The sequence below is a fragment of the Neoarius graeffei genome, chromosome 27 (assembly GCF_027579695.1).
Source record: "Neoarius graeffei isolate fNeoGra1 chromosome 27, fNeoGra1.pri, whole genome shotgun sequence".
In the NCBI taxonomy this organism is placed as follows: domain Eukaryota; kingdom Metazoa; phylum Chordata; class Actinopteri; order Siluriformes; family Ariidae; genus Neoarius; species Neoarius graeffei.
Genome location: NC_083595.1, coordinates 36496585 through 36515749, shown reverse-complemented (window position 1 = coordinate 36515749; position 19165 = coordinate 36496585). Strand labels below are relative to the sequence as shown.

Genomic DNA, 19165 nt, shown 5'->3' with positions numbered 1-19165 from the left:
TCAATTTAACACTTCTGGGTTCTTCCCAACAGTAAAAACCTGACAACAACCTCACAATTTATGAAGGAACATGTTGATCTACTTCATCCATCCATATATCCATCCATTATCCATAACCGCTTATCCTGTGCAGGGTCGTGGGCAAGCTGGAGCCTATCCCAGCTGACTATGGGCGAGAGGCGGGGTACACCCTGGACAAGTCGCCAGATCATCGCAGGGCTGATACATAGAGACAAACAACCATTCACACCTACGGTCAATTTAGAGCCACCAAGCATGTCTTTGGACTGTGGGGGAAATCCACATAGACACGGGGAGAACATGCAAACTCCACACAGAAAGGCCCCCATCGGCCACTGGGCTCGAACCCAGAACCTTCTTGCTGTGAGGCGACAGTGCTAACCACTACACCACCATGCTGCCTGATCTACTTCATATATTATACAAAAGAATGTAATATGTTCAGCATTATGTATTACATAGTCTCAGGAAACAAATGATTATAACAATTAGACTAGTAAAATTGACAGTTAATACCGGTATGTGCGTGCTAAATTGGTGTCGTGCTTTTCTTAAAAATTGACAGCATCTAATATACAATCTGATGTAATCTCTATATCTGATATGATATATGAGATACATGTGCTGTTCAAGCAGACAAGATTAGAATTGCTTTCTCTGAATATATTTTTCAAACTAAAGTTATGAAAACTTTGATATCCAAGTATCAATGAATCAATAGCTTTATAATATACCTTTCCATTTAAACCCAGATCGAGGTCATTGGCAGACACCTGCAGGACCAGAGTCCCAACCTCGACTCCTTCTGTCACAGAAGCCTCATAAATAGAGGAGGTGAAGAATGGTACATTGTCGTTCACATCTGTTGATAGAAACAGACAAACTGTCAAAATTCAGCACTTCAACAGTGATCTCAGAGTTTAATAACAAAAGATAGATGTCAAAAACTGTAATAAAATACATTAAATCAAGAATTTGCATTTTAATGGTATGGTGTGGCCATGAACTTTCCACACTCACAGTATTTCCAGCATTTCTGCTTCACATAAAGCCACGGTGAAAGCAAATATAGCAAAATATAACTAGAGAGACGCCTTCAGTTTTCCATAAATATGCTTGTCACATGTTTAATACTTTAATTTAATTATCATTTACTCTTTCAGTCTAAGCTACATGGCTGCAATTGCCATCACACTATAAACAGTGATTCATCATGCACCTAAGATGTATTATCATCTCTCTGTAGCTTTATGCCAGCCATAGTAGAGCATCCTGACCTTGTGGTGAAATAGAAATAAAATAAAAAGAAAACATAAATAAAGCCCTTATATCACAGCAAACCTATTCGAGAGAAAATAAATACCAGACAACTTCACATGGAATTTTGAAAATGTAAAACAATGAGAGTGTTTTATTGTCACGTCACAGTGTACACTTATGTGCAGAAAACCAACAAAAATTGCAATCAAATGTTAAATCTAAAATTATGATAATGTAGAAGTCATAAAATAAACATCTGTAATAAAATGTACTAAAACAATAAATATTAATTTCATGAATAAGAACTGAATAAAATAAAAAAAGAAAAATTGAATATGTACATGTGCAGTATTTGTCAGAACGTGTGTGTGTGTGTGTGCGTGCGCTCAGTAATGGAAGGGAAGTAGCATGAGTGAAATTTAGGGCAAGATCTTTAATGGGCTGAACGATCCAAGGCACTAATCGCCATCTGATGTACTTCTAGGTTTTTAATTTTCTCCCAGCCAAAGTTGTAATCCATGAATTAAACAAGAGGTCCAAATCCATTACAACTTCCTCCCCCCCCCTCTCTCTCTCTCTCTCTCTTTCTCTCCTGCCCTACTAGTTGTGCTTTTAATTGCAGAAGGAGGGTATAAATACGTGAGGGAAACTTTGGCACTGATCTGTGAGGTGTGCATTTTTAAAGAGAAAGGAGCAGCTACGGTAAAAGCAACTTCATCATAAAGCTCTTATTGGATTAATATTAGGCAGCGGGTGGGGTGGGGTGGGATGGGCGTGTGAGAATCCATGATCAGTATTAGTGTGCACTCATAAATGGAAGAAAGCTGGAGATTCATGCATGAGTTGAGCCCAATTATGGCTTTGGGGAAGAGCCAGTAAATTACATAGGATGGCATTGAGACTTCTTGCAATGGAATTAGAACTGCAGGGCTTTACTGAAGGAGAGAAGGAATGGGCAAGTGGTAAAATGTGGGATATTATGAATGGTGTCTTCTCAAATTTTAATAGGTAAGTGTAGTTCAGGATCTGAGAAAGTGGATTAGAAAAAGGGATTGAAGTATATCAGGATTTCAATAAATAGGGAGGAGGATTAAAGTTGCTGGGGAAATAACTAATCCTAAATACAATAAGCTTTATAAAATAGTTTATATTTAAATCATAGGCTGGGAATCAGAGGAGGCATAAGCGGCATTTCCATTTTTCTACTATCTAAACCTCTTCACTGATGTATTTATCTGTCCATCCATCCATCTGCCCATCTCTACTGTCTCCATCCATCCACCCATCCTTACCATCTCCATCCATCCATCTCTATCATCATCCATCCATCCATCCATCTGTCCATCCCTAACATTTCCATCCATCTGTCCATCCATCCCTAACATCTCCATCCATCCACCCATCCTTACAATCTCCATCCAGCCATCTCTATCATCCATCTGTCCATCCATCCCTAACATCTCCATCCATCCACCCACCCATCCATCCATCTCTAACATCTCCATCCATCCATTAACCCATTCCTACCATCTCCATCCATCCATCCTTAACATTTCCATCCATCTGTCCAAACATACTTAACAATCTCCATCCATCCATCTCTATCATCATCCATCCATCCATCCATCCCTAACATTTCCATCCATCTGTCGATCCATCCCTAACATCTCCATCCATCCACCCATCCATCCATCTCTAACATCTCCATCCATCCATTAACCCATTCCTACCATCTCCATCCATCCATCCATCCATCCCTAACATTTCCATCCATCTGTCCATCCATCCTTAACATCACCATCCATCCATACCACCTCCATCCATCCACCCATCCTTACAATATCCATCCATCCATCCATCCATCCATCCATCCATCCATCCATCCATCCATCTGTCCATCCATCCATACCATCTCTAACATATCCATCCATCCACCCATCCATCCAACATCTCCATCTGTCCATCCATCCATCCCTACCATCTCTACCATCAATCCATTCATCCATCCACCCAGTTCCATGAGACATTTAGTGAATCACATTGATCAAACCATTAAACGTTTGCAACTGTAAAATATCCATAAAATACAGATACAACACAGATTTTATTTTCTCATCAAATATTACAAAGACTTAAAACCAGATGGAACTCATTTACATAACAAAGAAACTTGGTGGACAGTCTTCCATCTTTAGCTTTAATCATTAATTTCAACTGGATAAATATTTACATTTATTCTGATACTAGAGCCTAGTAAGTTACTAGACATCATTAAGTCCTTTGATATCCATATGTTTCTCTCCCAGAATATCACTTTGATTACAAACCTGTGATTAAATATATGAACCATTTTATACATGAATGTGTTGATTTATTAATTTTTCTTTTTCACCTTCCCTTTATGCCATTGGAATAAAGATAACCAGAAGAAATATAGACACTGATACAGCATTAACATGTGACATTTTGACAGTCTCGTCTGAAGGGGAAGGTTTTAAGATTTTCATCTGAGTAAAAACCATCAATATTTAACCTGCCACTCTTAGGTCAAAATGAGCTGTACATATTCTGTGAAATGGAAATATACTTTCAAAAACAAAATTTTCATGTCACTTTAAAAAAAAAATTAAATATGTTACCACTGTTTCTCCATTATAAAAAATGGCCATTTGATGGTCATTTACAACACAGAGAGATGAAAGTGATTACCTGTGAGGTTGACATACACTGTTGTAAAAGCAGCTAAAGGCACAGCAGCAACGTTCTGAGCACGCACACGGAGCATAAAGTTGCGTGTGGTCTCATAATCCAGCGGCTCAGCCACCAGGATGGAGGCTGATCCGTCCTCTCGGTTGGGTGTCAGGTAGAAACGCACAGGCATGTTGGTTTCAGGTACCATGCCATCCTCCAGGTTATAGGTCACTCTGGGGTCACCCAGTGGAGAGGTGGCTTTCACTGTCTAAAGAGCATAGCGAGAAAAATAAACATTGCTTTATTTAAACTTCACAAATTTGTTCATTACATTTCTGAGCCAAGAATACACTCAGCATTCTTAATGCATTATTTCATACAGTGAAATTAAATCCTGATTTTCCTATTTTCCATATCCTTATTCCTATATATGCTGAATACCTAGAGTATAATATAATGGCACTGTAGAACCTACTGCAGTGCACTTTATGGTCAGTTCAAGCCACTTGATGTCCAGATTCAGGGTCAATTTAAAAAAAAAAAGTGACTCCAACAGTTATGATAGTCACATAATTTTATAATCACATTAATCGATATTTAATCATATCATGAGGTCCCTAGAAATCCCCCCCCCAAGCTCGGGGGTGGGGGTGGAGGGGGTTGGATTGTCTTAGTGGGGTGCAACGGTTATCTTTTGTTGCTTTAACATGTATGCTTAACCTGGATATATTATATATATATATATATATATATATATATATATATATATATATATATATATATATCCCTGTGATGACCTGGCGACTTGTCCAGGGTGTACCCCGCCTCTTGCCCACAGTCAGCTGGGATAGGCTCCAGCTTGCCTGCGACCCTGCACAGGATAAGTGGCTACAGATAATGGATGGATGGATGGATGGAGTACCAGTCAAAAGTTTGGAGACACCTTCTAATTCACTGGCTTTTCTTTATTTTTATTAATTAAAAGACACTTCAGGTCTTAAAGTAATGACAGATATCGCTTCTCTTTACTCAGTTCAGGGGTTCTTGACATAATATGGATTACTACAGTTGTGGAATAGGGCTCATCTCATTCTCATCTCATTATCTCTAGCCGCTTTATCCTGTTCTACAGGGTCGCAGGCAAGCTGGAGCCTATCCCAGCTGACTACGGGTGAAAGGCGGGGTACACCCTGGACAAGTCGCCAGGTCATCACAGGGCTGACACATAGACACAGACAACCATTCACACTCACATTCACACCTACGGTCAATTTAGAGTCACCAGTTAACCTAACCTGCATGTCTTTGGACTGTGGGGGAAACCGGAGCACCCGGAGGAAACCCACGCGGACACGGGGAGAACATGCAAACTCCACACAGAAAGGCCCTTGCCAGCCATGGGGCTCGAACCCGGACCTTCTTGCTGTGAGGCGACAGCGCTAACCACTACACCACCGTGCCGCCCTGGAATAGGGCTATTTACTGAATTTTTATAATTTACTATTTACTGCGTACCATGAGTTGGCCTAGTGGTTAGCATGTCTACCTCTTGACCGGGAGATCGTGAGTTCTACTCGTTTGTCGGGTCATACCAAAAACCATCATAAAAATGGTACCTACTACCGTCTGGCAAGGCACGCTGCAATACAGATGCAAGTGGGGAAGTCCAACTCTTGCGTTTACCAGAGGACTAGCCCTCCACTGTAACCCTAGCTGTATAGGCGAGAGGCCGAGGGCTATCGAAATGGAGATCGGTGTCACACCCATATGCCTTAAAGAGCTGGTTAGTACTGAGACAGGAGACTGCCTGGGAAGACCAGATTCTGGCATGAGAGGGACTTTGACTATTTACTGTTTGATCTCAAACACATTAACAAGGCAAGAAATTGCACTAATTAACTTTTGATGAGGCACACCTTTAATTGAAAAGCATTCGAGATGACTACCTCATGAAGCTGGTTAAGATAATGCCAATAGTGTGCAAAGTATCATCAAGGTAAATGCAGGCTACTTTGAAGAAATCTAAAATATGAAGCATATTTTGTTTTTTTTAAACACTTTTTGATTTACCACATAATTCCATATATTATTTCATAGTTTTGTTGCCTTCAGTATTTTTCTACAATGTAGAAAATAGTCAAAATACAGAAAAACCTATTAATTAATAAGTAGGTGTGTCCAAACTTTCGACTGGTACTGTATATTATATACTTCATCTTTTTTAAAGTATATAATTGGACCATAATTACCTTCTTGCTACAGCTTTAAACATGCACTATATGCACCATTTTAGGTAGGTACATACGAAAAGGTACAAAAGGCTTGAAGGTAGCTGTCAAACGTTGACGAGTGCTCCAGTTTATTATATTATTTCTGTGAGTGTGCTTTAATTCTCTTCCATAGCTTCTTTACTACAATTACTGTATCCTCATTCTCTTGGATTTAAAGTGCACAGAGAAACATCTCTGTCGATGGCAACCATAGCCTTAAAGTCAGAGCGGGCAATTAGAACAAGACCACCACTTCCATTCCTGAGTTCTCCAGATCTATTAAATGTCTAGCAGGCCTCATTGCATTCTCTGCAAACAAGAAAATTTCGCATTTATACCACTGATCAGTTAAGCCAAAAACAGCAAATCTTTTTTTTTCTAAACTTTTTTTCCTCTCTCTCCTCTTTTGACTTCATACATTTAGTATAGCATTCATCTTTAAATAGCCTTAATAGCTCATAAAAGAATTGTGGAGGATCCAGAAAATTAATTCTCAGTGCACACTTAACTGAATGAATGAGAAAAAATTAAATGGTCATGAATAATAAAGAGGCAGTTATTGGGTGAGTCCAGAGGCCGGGATGCAGCAGTTCACTTAAAATAGCAGTGAGGGCAGAAGCATGAACAGGAAGGTTGGTTCTGGACTAACACAGTCTCCAGAGACACAAGTACCTGGCTATTCTGAGACGCAAAGACAAGGTAGAGAGAGAGAGAGAGAGAGAGAGAGTGTGTGTGTGTGTGTGTGTGTGTGTGTGTGTGTGTACAATGACAGGTATGCAGTACCAGTCAAAAGTTTGGACACACCTAATTCAGTAAATTCAGTGTTTTTTCTGTATTTATGTATTAATTAAAAAACACTTCATGTCTTAAAGTAATGATGGATGTCGTTTCTTGTTACTTAGTTGAGCGGTTCTTGACATAATATGGATTACTACAGTTGTGAAATAGGGCTATTTACTGTATTTGTATTATTTACTGTTTGCTCTCGGACACATTAAAGGAGAAGTGAAATCATTTTTAAACTTGCTTTATTTCTTAATTAACGTGTTATTCAATTACGTTTTCGGTTTTAGTAACCTTATATCGTGACTCATATTGGCAACTAATTGCAATGAAATATTATACTTATCGGCCTATTCGGGTTTTAGCCATATTGAATTTAGTTCGTTTGGTCCACGGCAGGCATCGCTTATCCGCGCGATCTTCACGAGACTTGTGCGAGACTTCGAAACGTGAAGTGTCAGCCAGGTGTCAGTGCCGCCATTTTGAAAACTGTTTTCCAAAAGAAATATTGCACAAAAACGAGTTTAAATAACGATCACTGTCTACTTTTTTCAAACTTTCCTGATCGCTATCAAAACAAACAAAACTTCCGGCTTTATTACGTCAGCATTCGAAAGAAGGCGCGCACGTCTTTTGACAACGTTGGCAGATGTTGGTCGCTTTGATTTCCGCTGTATGTTTTACTTCCATCCTATGATGTCTCGCACAGGTCTCAACGAATCTCGTTTACGGCCATTGCTTTGACATACGGACTGATATATTACATAGCGTATTTCAAACACTCATAACTTGCTATAGCAGTGACACAATAGCGATCAAAAATGAATTCCTATGTTTAATAAAATGAGAAATAGAATTTTGATAATAAAAAAATTGCCTTCAGTTCTCCTTTAAGGCGGCAAGAAATTGCACTAATTAACTTTTGACGAGGCACCTGTAAATTGAAAAGCATTCCAGATGACTACCTCGTGAAGCTGGTTAAGATAATGCCAATAGGGTACAAAGCGTCATCAAGGTAAATGCAGACTACTTTGGAGAATCTAAAATATAAAGCATATTTTGTTTTTTTTTTCAACACTTACCACGTAATTCCATATACGTTCCATATGTTATTTCATAGTTTTGATGTCTTCAGTATTGTTTTGCAATGTAGAAAATGGTCACAATGCAGAAAAAAATGACGAATGAGTAGAGTAGGTGTGTCCAAACTTGACTGGTACTGTAGGTATGGGCAAGATGATAACAGTGTAGCTGTCTTTTTTTTTTCAGTCTTGTCACTGATTCAGATGGAAATAGATGCTTGTGTGTGTGTGTGTGTGTGTGTGTGTGTGTGTGTGTGTGTGAGAGAGAGAGAGAGAGAGAATGTACAAGGTTGGGAGGAAAAACAAGGTTAATGACAAAACATGACAGTGCGGACTCGAGTGCCTGAGAATCAACTCCCATTTCAAATAACTCTCTCACTCATAGGATCATTTCATCCAGGTCACCTGAGAGATGCCACAGTATATTAAATGCAGAACTTATGAAGTAGTGTTTAGAATAAACCAGGAATCTTGTTCAGCTTTAACCTTATCAGATTTGCCATCTCACTCGTGGAATAAAACTCTGTGCTGGCTTTGCTTCTTGGTTCGAGTGAGACAGAAGTAGTCTGTTTCCTGTGATTTTTATTTTTTTGGGGGGATAACAAGTGAGTGCCATTTTTGTCAGTGTCTCAATGTGATCAAACTACTGCGTCATATATAAATAAATAAATAAATAAATAAATAAAAGGCCTGTCCTGCTACCTTGATATTATTCATGCTATGGTTTTGTCTGTGTGTGTGTGTGTATATATATATATATATATATCTGCTTACTTTTTATTTTGCATTTTATCACATACAAAGCAGCCATTTTCCCCCTGCTATTTCTGGCATGGTTCATATTTCCTTCACCTCTTATCCTTTTGATATATCCCACTTCATAACCATTGGTGAGCATAAATCCTCTACTTCCCTCATCACACTTGGTGTACCTCAAGGATCAGTCCTTGGTCCTCTCCATTTACTTCATATAAATGTCCCCTTGGCCAGATCATTCAACAGTAACATCCTAGCTTTCACTGTTATGGAGATGATAATTTGTATTTAGCTCTGTATCAGGTTTTAGGTTCACTATAGCTCTTTGTACCTTATTAACTCCGCCTATTCATTAACTCCATCGATCCGTCTATCCAAAATCAGAGATTAAGTTCATTTTCTTATGTTAAATGTTAACAAAGCAAATTTTGACTGTTACTCTGAAAACTCTGAATTTAAGTGACATTTAGAAAAGGGATCCTTTCCATATGGTCAGAGACTCATTCATATTCTCATAATATTCAGGCATTACTTTGGAAATAGACTTTCACAAATTCTGCATGACTTCTTTTCTAAGCATCAGAAAACAGTCCCCGTGTGATAATTGACGAAAAGTAATGAATGGGATGCTGCATCAGAGACCAGAAGAAGAGAAAGCTAAACATAACTGGTCAATTTCTACAGTTTTTTTTTTTAAATACAATTATTGAGGTAAACAGACCCAGGTGTATCTCTGTAGGGATCCTTTCCATGTTGTCAGACACTTAAAACAACATTATGAACCTGTCAGTAGCCAAAATAAGTGGTTTACTTTGACGCGCATGTTTGCCCAATAGGATTACGTTGTATATCCGTTTTGTGGTTGCCGGTTATAGCGTTCTAACTCAATACTGGACTGACTTCAATCGTTTTTGTCCCTAGTAAATATGTGAACCCAGAGAAATGAGAAAATGTGGCCCAGGTTAAAAAAAAAAAAAATCCCAGAGCTTTCCTTTAGAACCTGTTTTATAGAACGTACGGTACACCATACTGCTGTCCCTTGTACAGTATATGAATATAAAGCAATAAACAATATACAGTACAGTATGTGACTTAATTTGAGGTCTATAGTTATTCCTGTCAATGTAGCTATGCTACAAACAAGGGCAGTGGTAGATGGAGTTCAAATATTTGTCAGATGTTTGAATATTACATTACGAAATTACACTCAAAACTAAGTTTTCAGACACTCTGTAGAAATGTCTTTGAATTATAAGTTACTTACATCTTCAAATCATAGCAGTATAAAGATTCTCTGAAACTTTTGATGAATATTATTGATTGTCGAAGGTGAAATCACTAAAGTCCTTGCAATTGTACATTGAGAAGTATTGTTCTTACACTCTTGGGTTATTTGCTCATGCAGTCTTTCACAAAGTGGTGAACCACGCCCCATCCTTGCGTCTGAGTGACTGAGTCTTTCCAATTACAGTAGCAATTAACCTGTTTACCTGTAGAATGTTCCAAACGTGTTTTTTGAGCATTCCACAAAGTTCCTAGTCTTTTGTTGCCACTGTCCCAACATTTTTGGAACATGCTGCAGGCATCAAATTCAGAATGAGTACATATTTACAAAAAAACAAAAAAACAAAACATGTAACGTTTATTAGTTTGAACATTAAACATCTTATTTTTGTACTGTATTCAAATGAATCTAGGTTGAAAAGATTTGCAAATAATTGTATTCTCTTTTTATTTACGTTTTACACACCGTCCCAACTTTTGTGAATCAGGGTTTTAAATAGCCGAATAGCTGCCATGTGATGATTCTCACCTGGGTGCAAATAGACGCTCTGTTATTTTAATTTTGTTGGGTTTTGTGTGTGTATTTTGTATAATTTCTGCCTTATAATGTCATGTCTTAGTGAACTCAATAGTACAATGTCTTGACAAAGTGTAAATGATAAATAAACCTCAATTTGGCTTGCAAACCATGCACACATGGTGTGATCTACATGCCATACACTGTCAGAAACAGGGATACAGTAGGAGTCCATTTCTGTCCCCCAAGGTACAGTATACACTAATGTACCCCCTAGGGGTTATTATTGGACTTCAAGGTAACTATGTGTACCTTTTTAGGGTCAAAAAGGGAAATATATATATACACTACCATTCAAAAGTTTGGGGTCACTTTGAAATGTCCTTATTTTTGAAAGAAAAGCACTGTTCTTTTCAATGAAGATCACTTTAAACTAATCAGAAATCCACTCTATACATTGCTAATGTGGTAAATGACTATTCTAGCTAAATTCTACTAAATGTCTGGTTTTTGGTGCAATATCTCCATAGGTGTATAGAGGCCCATTTCCAGCAACTCTCACTCCAGTGTTCTAATGGTACAATGTGTTTGCTCATTGCCTCAGAAGGCTAATGGATGATTAGAAAACCCTTGTACAATCATGTTAGCACAGCTGAAAACAGTTGAGCTCCTTAGAGAAGCTATAAAATTGACCTTCCTTTGAGCAGATTGAGTTTCTGGAGCATCACATTTGTGGGGTCGATTAAATGCTCAAAATGGCCAGAAAAATGTCTTGACTATATTTTCTATTCATTTTACAACTTATGGTGGTAAATAAAAGTGTGACTTTTCATGGAAAACACAAAATTGTCTGGGTGACCCCGAACTTTTGAATGTAGTGTGTATATATATATATATATATATATATATATATATATATATATATATATATATATATATATATATATATATATGTGTGTGTGTTCCCAATCAGTATATAAAATGGTACAAATAAGTACCTTAGAGGGTCCTGCTCCATCAACAGGCCATTGTACCCCTAAAGGTACAATGATGTACTTTGTTTTCTGAGAGTGTAGCGTGTAATGAACCGTACCACGATGGGAGTGTCTCTGACAGTGTTCTCCGGTATGACCACTTCATAGCTTTCCTTCTCCCATTGAGGAGGTTGGTTTTTCACATTGGTGATGGTGACAGCCAACTCAACAGAGCTACTCTGGTTCCCTCCATCTGTGGCTATGATCTCTCTGGTGATGTAGGTCCTCTGCAATCAAAATACCATAAAGTGTTAAAACGTCCTGACCAGCATGAAGAGCTCATTACGTTACATGCATTTCGCAGACACTCTTATTCAGAGCAACGTACAACAAGACCCTGCCACAGCAGTGGGCAGCCCAGGGAGCAGTTAGTGGTTAGGTGCCTTGCTCAAGGGCACTTCAGCCATTCCTGCTGGTCCAGGGAATCAAACCAGCAACCTTTTGCTCCCAAAGTTGCTTTTTTTAACCTCCCCCATAGCTCAGTCTAGAGCAGTCCATAAATGTTGTCTCATCACTTATTTCTTGAGTACTCTTGAGTCCATTGTTTCAAACATCTCATAATTTCATTCAAATACACACGGTCAAAGGCTAATGATGGAGCCAAAATGATGCTTAATTATAACCTAAAATGGTTGTTTGCATTCATGATACTCTGAGCTCAGTAGACAGTGTGTGGGAGAGAGCCTGCACTAATCCCCGTTGATGTGCCACTTTGACTTGTATTAAAAGAAGTGTGTGTACTATCTTACGTGAGGACAGCCAAACAAATTCAGACTGACCTCCTCACACACACATACACTTCATTATACACACTTGGTAGCTATGGAAACTGTTCTAGCCAAGACTGCTTCTCTGAGGGGCCTTCATATCAAACGATTTAATTTACTCTCTTGCTACCCCTATCCACACACACACACACCTCCCACCCCCTCTTTCACTCTTTCCCTCCTGATTATTACATTTAAATAATTAAACTTGTTTTGTTGGACTTAGCATCAAATAGCATTAATCAGATGTATTAATTAGTATGTCAACAAAAAGGGGTGGGCAGTGAGTTTTATATTTCACAAAATGTTCCTCTAAGACAGCTGGCAATATAATCTGCTCAAAGGTAAAACCTCTGGTCTCTGTGTTTGCACTGGATCAGAGAAATAATATGACATGAACCACCAACATCAACTAATCAGTCCAAGGGTATGTCTTGACTTGCCTGCTACTTTTGTCACCCATCAATTTTGAAGGCTCTCCATCGTTTACTGGCATGATGGCATTCTCGCCTAGACATGTGTTTTGGAGATGTGGTTTCAGAGGCACCAAATACAGCAAGGTGCTATATTTGTTTGAATTCTTCAGAGTTTCAAAGTGACCCACTTCAACCAAACTGGTTGGATGAGTTTATTCCACAATTCTTACCGGTATTTCTGTTTGAGAGTACAGTGTAAATGTTTTTGCTCCCACTTTTTTTTTTCCTTCTGCTGCATATGTATGATTGATGTTTGCTTTTGCACTTTTGGTCATCGTCGAATCCACAGGTTGGCCGTCAGCCTTGATCTCCCCATGCATGATGCGTGTCCAACTGCTCAACATGGATAAAGTGCACCATGTAATGTGAGCTCTTTTGCTGCATCTGTTATTTGTGTCAAAGGCATCGTGCTGCCATAATTCTTAACAGTCTCAGGTTTCTCAGCATCGCAACAAGTGTTTTAGAGAGATATTCTATGCAGAACCTGACAACAGATTGTTTTTATCACAGAAAAAATTCCACATCGAGCTCCTTTTGAAAGCTGGAACCCTTAATTATCCAACAAAACCCTTACTTTTCTCTGAGAGTACATCTTAAATGACCCCATGCTTTCCTTGATAGTGGGCAAACAATCTGGCTATTACAATACAAATCCAAACTTCATCTATACATTAAACTCAATCACTCTGTAAATCACTGTGTGCTGAGAGACCGGAATTTAAATCCACTATATTGGATTTCACCCACCTGGCTCATGTTTACTGAACTCACACATACACAGCTCATAAATTCAACACCAGTGGACAGTATTATGTTGGATTAGAGGTAAATGTGAACTCTGCTGGAGGGAAATGTTCAGGATCATTGTGATATAACCTACTCATTACACATTTTCCTTCAAACCAAGTAAGACAGACTTACTAGCACTCATTTTGTGTTCATGATGCAAGTGCCAAAAAAAAAAAAAGTGTGCATTAACATGGGGCAAAATTGTGCAGTTATAAACACTACTGAGTGGTGTGGTCAGCCATGCTTGTGCAATAATCCAATTAAATCAGCTGCTCTCATTCCCTTTAAGAATAGTGCAGCACAATTATATAATAAAACTTTATTTATGGATGCTTACATTTTAATGATGGAAATACAAGGCTGACTTTCGGTCTCCTTTTGTACATAGTGTATGAAGATCACATGGAAGCCAGTAGGACCTATTCTTTACTTTGGCTCTAAGTTGCTTGTTCTATATATTGACAATACATTTAGTGAGTTAATTAGTTTTGTTTGAGCTTTTATTGATTCGAATACTTACAGTGGTGCTTGAAAGTTTGTGAACCCTTTCGAATTTTCTATATTTCTGCATAAATATGACCGAAAACAACATCAGATTTTCACACAAGTCCTAAAAGTAGATAAAGAGAACCCAGTTAAACAAATGAGACAAAAATATTATACTTGGTCATTTCTTTATTGAGGAAAATGATCCAATATTACATATCTGTGAGGGGCAAAAGTATGTGAACTTTTGCTTTCAGTATCTGGTGTGATCCCCTTGTGCAGCAATAACTGCAACTAAACGTTTCCAGTAACTGTTGATCAGTCCTGCACACCGGCTTGGAGGAATTTTAGCCCATTCCTCCATACAGAACAGCTTCAACTCTGGGATGTTGGTGGGTTTCCTCACATGAACTGCTCGCTTCAGGTCCTTCCACAACATTTCGATTGGATTAAGGTCAGGACTTTGATTTGGCCATTCCAAAACATTAACTTAATTCTTCTTTAATCATTCTTTGGTAGAACAACTTGTGTGCTTAGGGTCGTTGTCTTGCTGCATGACCCACCTTCTCTTGAGATTCAGTTCATGGATAGATGTCCTGACATTTTCCTTTAGAATTCGCTGGTATAATTCAGAATTCATTTTTCCATCAATGATGGCAAGCCGTCCTGGCCCAGATGCAGCAAAACAGGCCCAAACCATGATACTACCATGATGATAATACTACCACCACCATGTTTCACAGATGGGATAAGGTTCTTATGCTGGAATGCAGTGTTTTCCTTTCTCCAAACAACGCTTCTCATTTAAAACAAAAAGTTCTATTTTGGTCTCATCCATCCACAAAACATTTTTCCAATAGCCTTCTGGCTTGTCCATGTGATCTTTAGCAAAATGCAGACGAGCAGCAATGTTCTTTTTGGAGAGCAGTGGCTTTCTCCTTGCAACCCTGCCATGCACACCATTGTTGTTGTGTTCTCCTGATGGTGGACTCATGAACATTAACATTAGCCAATGTGAAAGAGGCCTTCAGTTGCTTAGAAGTTACCCTGGGGTCCTTTGTGACCTCGCCGACTATTACACGCCTTGCTCTTGGAGTGATCTTTGTTGGTCGACCACTCCTGGGGAGGGTAACAATGGTCTTTAATTTCCTCCATTTGTACACAATCTGTCTGACTGTGGATTGGTGGAGTCCAAACTCTTTAGAGATGGTTTTGTAACCTTTTCCAGCCTGATAAGCATCAACAACGCTTTTTCTGAGGTCCTCAGAATTCTCCTTTGTTCGTGTCATGCTACACTTCCATAAACGTGTTGTGAAGATCAGACTTTGATAGATCCCTGTTCTTTAAATAAAACAGGGTGCCCACTCACACCTGATTACCATCCCATTGATTGAAAACACCTGACTCTAATTTCACCTTCAAATTAACTGCTAATCCTAGAGGTTCACATACTTTTGCCACTCACAGATATGTAATATTGGATCATTTTCCTCAATAAATAAATGACCAAGTAGAATATTTTTGTCTTTGTTTAACTGGGTTCTCTTTATCTACTTTTAGGACTTGTGTGAAAATCTGATATGTTTTAGGTCATATTTATGAAGAAATATAGAAAATTCTAAAGGGTTCACAAACTTTCAAGCACCACCGTATGAAGTTCCATGTGCAAAAACAACATTCAAATTGCTTGTTCTTATTTGTGGCAGGCTGGGAAAACCAACTGGATGTCCCTGTAGCTGAATTCTAGTAAACCTCTATAATTTCTCTGTCTATATTATACTTTGACCTTTTTTTTTGTCTTATTGCGAAGCTTAGTGTGGTTTCTTTCACAGTGAATGTCAAGCTATGACCAAGTCGTTGGATCAAGACATTAAGATTCAATTTTCTCCCTTTTCAGATTGCAAGAGAAGATGACACCTTCATTTGTTGGGGTCAGCCATGACACAGTGCCCCTGGAGGGTTAAAGGCCTTGCTCAAGGGCCCAATAGTGTCAATTTGGCAGGGCTGGGACTTGAACCCAAGACTTTCTGATCAGTAACCCAGAGACTCAGCCATTGAGCCACCACATTACTTGATTACTTGGTATACAGTATGTACACACACGAACACAAATACCCCACTCACCCCTCCTTCAGGTGATCTTTTTTTTCCCCCCCTCAAGCTTGGGTCCTCTACCAAAAACCTGGGATTTTGAGGGTCCTCTGCAGGTATCTTAGCTGTGCCTAGGACTGCGCTTTTCTGGACAGAGATCTCGGATGTTGTTCTTGGGATCTGTTGGAGCCACTCTCCCAGTTTGGGGGTCACTGCACCAAGGGCTCCTATCACCACAGGGACCACTGTTGTTTTCATCTTCTGCATCCTTTCTAGCTCTTTTTTCAGCCCTTAATACTTCTTGAGCTTCTCAAGTTCCGTTTTCTGATGTTATTGTCACTTGGTCTTGTTACATCTATCACTACAGCCTTGTTCTCCCATTTGTCCACCATTACCATGTCCGGTTGGTTAGCCACTACCAGTTTGTCCATCTGTATCTGGAAGTCCCACAGGATCTTTGCTTGGTCATTCTCAACCACCTTTGGAGGTTTGTCCCACTTTGACCTTGGAACTTCCAGTCCATAGTCGGCACAGATGTTTCTGTACACTATGCTGTACACTTGGTTATGGCATTCCATATATATATATATATATATATATATATATATATATATATATATATAAAATATGGAATGCACTGCCTAAAAGCGGAGCTCCCATCCATTTCAGGGTTGTAGAATTTCCTCAACACAGGACCGAAACCATCAGAAAACAACTCGATGGGTTACTCACTACTCAGCTGTTGGTTTTCCTATGGTGGCAGGCACGCACAGGACTGAAACCATCAGATAACAACTCGATGGGTTTCTTTATGTATCCACACTCTATGCCTATGGGGCTCCGCTCACCTGGGCCTTTGGCCTGCGTAGGAGCTCCGCTATGAAAATGTCCAGGCAACCAAACATAATTCAGTTTAGTGTTCAGTCTATTTCTCAAGTGAAGTGATAAATACTATACTACTCCAGAAACTCTATAGAACTATATTGTAAATATTGTGGCTGGATATTTGAAATTGCACTTGAAGCCAAGAAAATACTGTAATTTTCTTATCTTTGTGCTAAGCATGGATAGCAAAAAGCAATAATTTTGCACCAAAGTGGATCTGATAAAACATCAAACACCATCTATGACCTACCTCAATTAGTGCTTTTATTTCAAGCAAGAAAAAAGTAAACAAAAATAGGGAAAACTTGGCTTACACTCAACCAAATTAGCAATATGCTGGCATTACACCAACAAATTACATCTGCACAAAAATAGACCCCATATGTAAAACATTTTGCTGAGGCAGGGCACAGTTTCAATTTACCTTCTCCAGTAAGAGAGCAATCTATCTTTTCTCTAAACCTCATAGATGCATATCTCTCCAACCTAAGAGATTTGAGAGTGTGAGATGAGAGAGTGTGTGTGTGTGTATGTGTGTGTATATAAAAGACATTAGATATAGACCTGCGAGATGGGCTGGTTGACGTAAACCCAGCCGGTCACAGGATTGACTCTCAGGTATTCTGGTTGCTCTTTAGACATAGAATATGTGATGGCTGCGTTGGTGCTGTAGTCATCATCATGTGCAGCAACTCGCAGGAAACTGGTGCCAATCATGGTGTCCTCCCTCAAGAAGTCTGTGTGAATCAAGAACAGAATATGAATTATATTAATCAGAAACATGGGGAAAGTGTGTGTGTGTGAGATTACGAGGGGGGAATCACTATATTTGTAATTTGTATATTCCATTCAAACTCTATCAAGCCATGAGGTCAAACAAAGTTCACTTCAAGATTAAGTATCGCTCACATTCATAGCGTAGGTTCTCAAACTTCGGACTGTTGTCATTCTCATCCAGTATGAGGACGTTGAGTTGGCAGATGCCTATGAGTGGATCTGCTGCCTGATCCGTAGCTGTGACTGTCACAGCGTACTCCCTCTGTCGCTCCCGATCAAACTTTCTTGCAGTTGTGATTGCACCTACAACAACATAATGGAAAAATATAATGATGGTGACCAATTAAACTGGCAAAAGTATATTGGGGATTATTCTATCCACATTCTTGTGCATACAGCAACATCCTAACCTAGTATTAATATACTGTGTGGCATGCAGCATCTCAAAGTGCTTACAGGTACGTTGTTTTGAGGAAAATATTAGCATGGCAGCATTGAGTAGTAACAGGCCTTTTAAAAAAGAAAGCATCAAAAGTACTGAATGCACTGGAGATGGAGCCGAATTCAATACAAATAAATAAAATAAAAATGTATCTGCCAGTTTTCAAAACTTTTGATTTTTGGCAAACGTACATATTCAGCACTCGGACTTAAATATTTATCTGAAAGAGTTCAACTTCTGCGTGTCCTTAAACCTATTTAAATTTAAACACCTTCAGTAACTGCTTTATTCAGGTGAGTTCCCTCAATCCAAGATTGAGTGTGAGGCTAAGTTCAATACTTAATAAAATTTTGGAGTATGTATGTACATAGGGGCGGCACGGTGGTGTAGTGGTTAGCACTGTCGCCTCACAGCAAGAAGGTCCTGGGTTTGATCCCAGCGGCCAGCGAGGGCTTTTCTGTGTGGAGTTTGCATGCTGTCCGAGTGGGTTTCCTCCGGGTGCTCCGGTTTCCCCCACAGTCCAAAGGCATGCAGGTTAGGCTAATTGGTGGCTCTAAATTGACCATAGGTGTGAATGCGAGTGTGAATGGTTGTCTGTGTCTATGTGTCAGCCCTGCAATGACCTGGCAACTTGTCCAGGGTGTACCCCGCCTCTTGCCCATAGTCAGCTGGGATAGGCTCCAGCTTGCCTGCGACCCTGTAGGACGGGATAAGCGGCTACAGATAATGGATGGATGTACATACTTGATAGTAT

At 39.2% G+C, this 19165-nt stretch overlaps 1 protein-coding gene across 1 annotated transcript in view; it reads right to left on the bottom strand.

The window, feature by feature from the left end:
• The window catches only part of si:ch211-186j3.6 (neural-cadherin), a 556420-nt gene that overhangs the window by 268078 nt on the left and 269177 nt on the right, over positions 1 to 19165 (bottom strand). Inside the window, exons 10-14 of the mRNA XM_060911426.1 lie at positions 18102 to 18272; positions 17757 to 17929; positions 11758 to 11925; positions 3991 to 4240; positions 756 to 883 (exon numbers count right to left, since the gene is read on the bottom strand). Coding sequence (XP_060767409.1) covers positions 756 to 883; positions 3991 to 4240; positions 11758 to 11925; positions 17757 to 17929; positions 18102 to 18272 — 890 coding nt within the window. The remainder of the gene's footprint in view (positions 1 to 755; positions 884 to 3990; positions 4241 to 11757; positions 11926 to 17756; positions 17930 to 18101; positions 18273 to 19165) is intronic.